Source organism: Poecilia formosa, unplaced genomic scaffold (genome assembly GCF_000485575.1).
Source record: "Poecilia formosa unplaced genomic scaffold, Poecilia_formosa-5.1.2 Scaffold496, whole genome shotgun sequence".
Lineage (NCBI taxonomy): Eukaryota > Metazoa > Chordata > Actinopteri > Cyprinodontiformes > Poeciliidae > Poecilia > Poecilia formosa.
In genome coordinates, this window is record NW_006800435.1 from 222,494 (window position 1) to 231,344 (window position 8,851).

Consider the following 8,851-nt stretch of genomic DNA (forward strand, 5'->3'; position numbering starts at 1 on the left):
TCTAGCTGCAGCAGCCTTCTAGCTGCAGCAGCCTTCTAGCTGCAGCAGCCTTCTAGCTGCAGCAGCCTTCTAGTGGAAACTAAAATGCTAGGCGGTTGCTGCTACCAAGTCTTGTTGCAGGTGTGGCAGACAGTCGAGGGGATTTTCTACTTTAACTCACGTTACAGCATATTAAAAAAAAGAAAAGCATCAATATGGCCAGAGATAGTTGGTGCTGCGCTTCCAGATTTTAATTGGTTCATTTCACTGACTTTGGTTTTCTCTCTTTCATACCATAACCAACCAGCAGGAAAAATGATCACCTCTAACTGCTGGACATGTGTCCCTGATCACTTATTGATACTTAACAGCAGAAATAAAAATGTTCAACCACTTGTAAAGTCGCTTGAGTCGTGGCGCTGAAACATTCAGACATGCATGGCTGGAGGAAGGACAGCACCATCAGGTTCTGGTTACCAACGAGGAAAGTGGATCCTTCCTGGAAGAACAGCATGTCCACCGGGCCGAGAAGGCCAATGGATTCCTGGGCTCTGCTGTTCTCTCATAATAATGATGCTGTTTCAATAATGCAACATCTATTTATTATTAACAGCTGCACCGCAGCACACACTGCCTGTTGATGCGTGTGTGTCATGATCCAGATCAAATACAGGCTGAGGGGCCTGGTGTTTCAAGGAAAATCTCATTTACTTTATAATTACACACACACGCACATCACAGTACTTTGGTTAAAGTTCCAGCGTGAAACTTTTATAAAAAATAAGTTGTTTTTTTTTGTTGTTTTTTTACATTTGTGTTAAAACTTCTGGTATCTTGTGACAGTAAAATGTGAGACACACAATCAGTGAAAAGACTCCTCCTGGAGCTGCTATTGCCATCTGAAGAAACTCGCTGCTCCTGATCAAAAACAACCAATCAGGGCCAGAAGGAGGGACTTATTGCTGTCAATCAATCTCATGTACTCGCTGCTAAATTTGCTAATAGAAACAGAAGAAATTTACTGTTGCAGAAAAACCATTTATCCACCATCGCTGACGGCCATGCTAACTAGCATTAGCATTCACAACAGTTTCTGCTAATGTAGCATTAGGAGCTAGTCTAGCAGCTTTTTTTTTTTTTACAGATTATCTGTTTCATACCATATTGTCACGCCATACAGACAGTTTCAACAGATATGTGAAAAAATTTTTTTTTAGAAAACGTTCATAGTGCATCTTTAAACTGAGGTCTTCATACTCACTTCCATTCATTTTATTAACTGTATTTTTGCCTAACACCAACTCTTTCCCAAAACCTAAGCAACACTAGTCTATTCCTAACCCTAACCTGAACCAAAACTTTACTCACACTGAACCTCTAAACATAACTAGTGAACTGCAAAAAAGACTGGGAAAAGGTCCTCACTTCCACAAAGGACCTCCATTTGTGGTCTATAGTATATACAAGTATATATACACACACACACACACACACACACACACACACACACACACAGAAATACAAGCCCTCATCATTAATCCAATCCACGTTGACCTTTGTATAAACATGTACATCTGCTCCTGCCATGACTGCATAAGAAGGCCTTTCAGCTCCTCCCTGATCTGTTGTTTCTGTTTGCTCCTCATCCACACGGCGCTGGATGAGGGAAGCTGCTTCCTGGATTAGCCTTACAAAGGTTTTGAGTCACATCCCAACTAAATTAGATTTCCACCTGTGAGAGCAAAAGAAATGCTTGTTTTGGCAGCAGCAATAGTTCGGCTCAACATAACCCCTCCAATTGGATTATTTTCAGTGAGACAATATTACTGTCGATTTTACATCCAACACCAAATGTTGACTAAAGGTGAGGTTTTTTTTAAAATAATTAAGTAGAGATGCAGTAGTTACAGATTTCTGATCTCCAGTTTCTATGAAGCTCTGACCTGCCCAGATTGATTTGAGCCACTTCTAGCTTCTATGATGTTATTATATCTCTATTACAATTAAAAGTTTTCAATATATTGATGTCTTACACTTGTTCTGCCCCATAATCTTCATTTTCAGACACCTTACTGATAGCGAACTGGCTAACTTGGAATTTTTTTTCTCATAATAAAAACAGAATTTAATCAGGTGTAAATTAAATTAAAAGTTAGAGGAACATTTCCATTCTTAAAGCATTGTTTTAAATTGAATATTAAACGTGAACCAGAATCTCAGCCCTTTTCTCAGCAGGTTTCACTTTGGTTAATTCTTTGCATCTAAGTTCATGATAAGAGGAATGATGCTGTACGGTTATTAAATACAGCGTGATTAAAAGAAACGTGCAGGGTCACTTAAAGAAAGAACTGTACAAGATATGGATGCATACTCAGTTGAAAGCAGAAGTTCACATACAAAATGACCACTGTCACCAGAAATAAAAATAATTATTAGAGATGTATACATTGGATTCAACACTGATATATCATATGTGATGCATCGGTACAAACAGGTACAACGTGTTAAACTGTGGTCTGTTTCTAAACTTGTCTTTGTTTTCCAATCACTGCAGTGTATTTATTTATTTTTTGCTTGTTTATTGTTTTATTTTACGTCTAATCATGTAAAGAAGGTTGAATTCTCCTCTTGAAAATCTGCTGCTATGCAACTAAAACTGGTAAGTCCAACTCCCGGTAACAGAAACCAACCAATTTAAAACGAGCTATGCAACTTCTGAAGAGAAAGAAAAGTGGTCAACTATCTATTCAGAATAAAGCCAGAGTCATGATGATGGCTCCTCTGCAGATCGCTAACGACTGTTTGTCCAGATATTAGTGAAGAAGTCAGTGAAATTCTGATCCTTACTGAATAAACAAACAAAAAAAAAAAACACAACACATTTAAAATTGTTTTAAAAACTCATTGAAGTAGTATGTAACATCAACACCGGACAGATGAGGGTCCTTTAGCAGAGAGACGGTAAAGTGTTGCACTATAAAAAGACTATAAAGGGAGGCGATAATACCTCCATTTTTTTATAATCATCTAGGAGGTGCGATATCACCCTTTGCACCATCTTCCGCTGAATCTAACAGGATTCCTGGAGGACAATCACCAAGCAGCAACTCTTTGTGTGGCTCCACCTGGGTGATAACGCCTTTAAGCAGCAGAGAGCAAACTGCAGCTCTTTAGCAGCTTGCTTTTAGCCCTGCCCTCCCTGTTAGCTTACACAAAGACCCTCCTCCTCCTCACTCCTTCATCACCTAATGTTCATTAGAGCAGTCGGGGCTGCTCTGCTTGGATGAAACCGAACTAGGTGTTGTAAAATTAGTCTAACCACCATCACTGCACCAACACACACTGATGGACCTCATTGGATCAGTCCTTAAATGAACAGGAAATATTAGTTATTCTTTGAATAAAGAACAGTGTCCTCACCTGGGCCAATGCAACTGAATGATTTTCTACCATCTTGAGTGTCATCATGTCCCAACAAAGGATTTTGTTTGTTTGTTTGTTGTGTGTTTAACGTTAGGATGCATTTTTCTATAGGGAAAATATTTTATACTTATTTAATACTTGGTGAGATTTTGTGTTTTTATAGTGCACACAGTCCACTCAGCCTTGTTTCTGTGTATTTTCTGCCTCGTTGTTGGAAACTCTGGAGCAAAAATCTCTGAAATCAATGAATCTTTACTGCACAGTTAAACTGCTGAAGAACAAATGTGCTTTCCCAACTTTTATGCACATATGTGAAAGAATCTAGCGGTAACCCTTTTCACAGACTCACCCAGTATAGCCAGCACAGTGTTGTCCTTCAGCACCTCCATGGACCCTGAGCAGACGAAGTAGATGGCCTGCAGGGCGTCACCCTGCCGGATGAGGAACTCCCCCGGGGCGCAGAAGGAGGTCTTGATGATGAGGGAGAGAGAGCGGAGGCATCCCCTGCTGGCCGACTCGAACAGTGGCAGCTGCAGCAACTCCTTGTTCAGGTGCATGGCGATGTCGGCCCGCAGCTCGTCTGGGAAGTCCTTCAGCAGCTGGGAAGGCAGAGCAGTTCACATTGAACAGCTGCACTGTCTAAAAACTGAGCTAGCTCAGTTAGCTAAAAAAAAAAAAACTCAGTTAGAGAAACTTCTTTAATATTAAGACAGGAGAAAACACAGAAAAGGCAGTAATAAATGAAGAATTGAAAAAGAACCTTAAAAATGAAAAGGACTGCAATAAACGATTAATCAATTATTCCAATGATTAATTGACACATTATGCTGAAAGGGTTTTTGGGACTATTTTTACTGAAAAATCTCAGACGCTAAGATCCCAAAACACTCACTGCGTCTAAATAGAACTGGTGTGTTAAGAGAAAGTATTTCTACGTAAAAAGGTATATATTCGATTTTAGCTTCTTCAACCACAGACTTAAGCAGTATCCAATATAAATTTGGATACATTTCAGATGTCCTACCTTATTATTTCTAAAAGCAGCAGCTATTTTCTGGCCTTAGTGCCCAGCTCTGGCCCAGGTAAAGCTCACAGAGCGCCAGTAGACTCATCCTCCTATCTGCACAGAGCAGCTACCAGTGGAGTTATCTTTGTTGCTTCTCTGATTAATGCCTTTCCTGCTGAGTCTGTGGGTTTTGGTCAATGGCCCTGTCGTGATCTCTAATTCAGCATGACTTTGTCCTTGACTTATGAAACTTTCCCCGGTCTTCATGCTTGGTGGCGGCCTGCACAACAGAGATGCTGCTGTCGGATATGTGGACGTACTGAGGCCATCTGATAGACTGAGGTTTATGTTTTGGACTTTAAAACAAAAGATAAAAGTTTCTTTATTGATTCTTATGTTTTGTTATTTCTGATTTTGCGCTCTTTAAAGGGGTACTATCATGTAAGTGAAACTTTTTAAAGTTTTCCATCATGTTATAATGTTATTCCATCTTCAAAAACACACCTGGAGGGTTGTTTTGACTCTGCATGTTTGTCCACCAGGCACTAGTGGACATAGAACTGCCTTCAAGAACCAAGCTCCTCTTTGGAGCTGCAGTTTCCAAGTTTCCGCATTACAGAGCACCTCCCCCTGCTCCTTCAGACTAGCAGTTAGCATTTAGCAAACACCTGGTGGAACAGCGCATCTGCTGAGTTCACTAGAGGAGCTATTTCTCAGTGAAACACTGGTAAAAACATTGTTAAAGGGTTAATATAGGAACCATGTTGTGATGAATTCCTGAAGGTGGAGTGTCAGAAAGAGCAGAGGCTTCTTAAAGAGACAGAGGCCCAATTTCAAGGCGTTAAATTAAGAAGTCAAATATCTTTTGAGTCAAATTTGATTTATGGAAAACACGTAATAGTGCCCCTTTATTTGGAGTTATTGTTTTTCCCTTTGGTTTGTTACTTGCTTGAGCTCTACTTCAGCCTCTGTGTGGGTTTTGTTTCACCTTTCCCCATCCCCCCTTTTTTTAGGTCCAACTCTTATCCCACAAAGCATGAGAGCTTAAAGCTGGGGTTGGTCACATGTTTTTGGAAAGATTTCCATCACTGGTTTGGTGTTTTATCTCCCTGGGCCAACCTAATTACCAGAACATACGGAGTTATGACTTATTTGAACGGGATGAATTAAACTAATTCAAATTACATGCAGTTACTTCTGCTTTGGGCTGTTGCGATTTATGTACCCTGAGATGACTTTCAATATAACTAGCTGCAATAACAATAAAGTGAACTGAACGGAACTGATGAGGTAATTAAAGGAATGATTTCTGATAATATTTGGCTAATTTGTAGATGGAAGTTGGGTGCTTTGATTCCCCCTAACAGTTTGGTGAGTGCTTGTCTTAAAGGGCTACATGTATTATGTAAAATCAACTTTTTTTAGCTTTACACCATGTTAAAGTGTCATTCCCCCATCAAAAACATGTCTGGAGTTTTGCTTTGAGTCTTTCAAACATTACCGTCTTCTCCAGTGCTAAGACGTTTTCCATATACTTGGTGTTTGAACTATTAAAATAGACAATTTAAGTCTTTCATAGAGTATCTCGAGTACTTGCTGATTTTAGCTTTTCACATGTGGTTGTGGTCACCAGCCCCTGTGAATCTCATGGATCCACTGTACTTTGAAGCAGGCCTTGATGATTGCAAATCATCATATTTCTTTGAAGAATTTGAATTAATATCAGCTTCAACAACACTTGCTTTTCCTCTGGGACCAATAAAGTATTTTTTAATTTGAATTTGAAAAAGGCACACATGGATATCGCAATGATTGTGATTTGACATATTGTGGACGTCTGCTGAAAAGGTTTATGTAAAGGGTTTTTGGTACTATTTTTACTGAAACATCTCAGACATGTTGCTATGATCCAAAAACACTCACTGAGTTTCCATTGACCATAAAACTGCTCAAATTGGAATTACAAAAATAAATTTGCTTAATGGAAACAAGGCAGTTTTGAAAAATCTCAAGTTTTTTAGTAAAACATTTTTTACGCTAGGATGAGGTGGTTTTTCAACCATATCGAAATATATGTACTTCACAAAACTGCAACGGAAACATGTTTTTCACATCACAAGAGTCACATGATCAACAACCGGATGTTACTACTGGCAGAAACTACGAAGACAACGACAGGAAGTGGTGGGAGGATGATGGTGCCGCATGCTTTTTAATGACTTACTGCGCCAACAAACATATTTGTGTGATTTTAATTGTGTTTCTTATTTAAAGTAAACACTACAATTGCAAAATTTAGTTTTTTTGACGTCAGCAGAATTTGGACATTTTTTGCACATCTGTAACGGAAATGCAGCTACTGACATATACATTTCCTTTAGTGTGAGCAGAGTAGCGTGCCAGGTGTTAAATGTACCTCATTGACGTCTATCCCGTTGTTAACCGACCAGGTGGTCTGGAAACACTCCAGCATGCGTTGTTCCAAGGCTTTGGGCAGCCGGTGCACCCTGATGAAGTCCTTCAGGTCCTTGGTGCGGGTGTGGTACAGCGAGCGGCGGGAGTACATCCTCTGGATGATGGCGGTCACGTTACCAAACACCACAGCGTGCATCAGCGCTGTGGGCAGAGGACAGCTTTCTCGTTAACTCCGTCTGAGGGACGGAGTTAACGAGGGACAATGAAGGACGAAGGAACACAGTTTTACTCAAAGGTCTCCACAAACCTGGAGAATTTAGAACGCTGTAGGGTAAGAAATGACTCTGTTCTGTTGCTTTAAAACCACAAAATGTCCAGGTTATGACGAAAAAATAACTCTGAAATGCAATACAACTTTTGGATTGTGCAGACAGAAAAGCTATTTTAAAGCTCCACACCTCCTTTCCTAGCTACAATGGCTTGTTGGAGCCATTGTAGCTAGGAAAAAGAAAAAAAAGAATAGTACACCTCCACCAAAAAAAACTCACATTTTTAGATTCATCTCAGAAATTGTCTAGAAAAAAACGCAGAAATTTCTGAGTTTGGAATGGGGAAAATCTGCTTGAAAAAACGCAGAAATTTTCTGATTAATCTCAGAAATTTTTGAGAAAGAAACATGGAAAGGTCTGAGTTTCAAAAAAATGTTGACCTTGTGTCTTTAGAAAATTTCTTATCTTACTCTCAAAATTTTGCAGTTTTTTGGAGGAAATGTACTCATGATTTTGATCCGTCTACCACAGCCCTGATTCAACATAGTACTATTCTGATGGTTCTTGATGTTGTAGTGAAACCTTCTCAGTGGTCCCTTGATTTGAGCTTTGCTGTGAACCTGCCCGAAAGCCAATCAGCAGCAGAGAAAAAGTTAAGCGAGCTAAAAAGTGGCAGAATCAGTGTCGGATCGCAGGACGTCCACAGTTCACTGACAGACTAACGACCGTCCCCTCAGGCAGATCAACCCGTGGCACATTTAGGCAAACTCTGACTTTAAAGCGTCTCTTGGTTGCAGCACAGAGCGCCTCTGGGCAGCAGCTCGCCACTTAGATTCAGACGGGCTAATGAAGCTGCAGCTTGTTTTGACAAGTGATCATGATTTGATACAGTTTCTCTGATTCCTCCATGCTGAACAGGGCCTAGGAGAAGTTCACATTTCTGTTTAAAATCCAGTATGTTACCCAGTGGAATTTATCAGATTATTTTAACCATGACATGCTGGAACCTACTACTGTTTTTACCCTCTGGCATTTTATAGCTGAATCTGAATGTTATGTATTATAATTGGACTGTATGTAACTTGAATCTTCAACCTGACAACTGCTATACAACCATTTAAATGGAATGATATAAAAAAGTACAATTTAGCTTATTTCCCAGCTTAAATAATGAAATGAAATTTTATTCGAACATGATACAAATGCAAATATAAAAATAAAATAGTGCACAGTAACAAGAAGTGCATAAAAAAGAAGAGAAAATACAGATTTTTTGTTTCAGTTAACATATGCTCAAAATGGGGTAGGAAGAAGTGAGAACTTATAAACTCCTGCCCCCTAAACACTTGAAACTTTAGAGTCCTACTGTCATTAAACAAATCGAAATCAAAGTGGCAGTCAGAAGTAACAGTTACTAATATTTACCTATACATTTTCCCATTTTATGCTGGTTTGTCTTTCTAAACCCTTACACCAAGTTGTTATCTGCAATACACCTTATTGCTTTCTGTCACCCGTATGTGTATCTATTGAAAATTACCTCTTTGTACTTTCTTTTGAATTGTGTTAAACTATTGCTTTGTTTTAAATCTTCATGTAACTTGTTCCATAACTTTACACCTTTAATTGAAATACAGAAGCTTTTTCTTGTTGTTCTAAAATTGCAGATCTTGAAGTTTGAGTGACCCCCCTTCTCTTTCAGAAAACGTGCTCTGTATGTGCTCAGGTAACAACTTTTTAGATACTTTGAACATAAATT

The 8,851-nt window shown here is 39.2% G+C and overlaps 1 protein-coding gene across 2 annotated transcripts in view; it reads right to left on the reverse strand.

Moving 5' to 3' along the window:
- Positions 1–8,851, reverse strand: part of kcnh3 (potassium voltage-gated channel, subfamily H (eag-related), member 3) — a 67,807-nt gene that overhangs the window by 19,374 nt on the left and 39,582 nt on the right. For both annotated transcript variants that reach the window (XM_016664562.1, XM_016664563.1), the window contains exons 8-9: positions 6,825–7,024; positions 3,752–4,001 (exon numbers count right to left, since the gene is read on the reverse strand). In XM_016664562.1, coding sequence (XP_016520048.1) covers positions 3,752–4,001; positions 6,825–7,024 — 450 coding nt within the window. The remainder of the gene's footprint in view (positions 1–3,751; positions 4,002–6,824; positions 7,025–8,851) is intronic.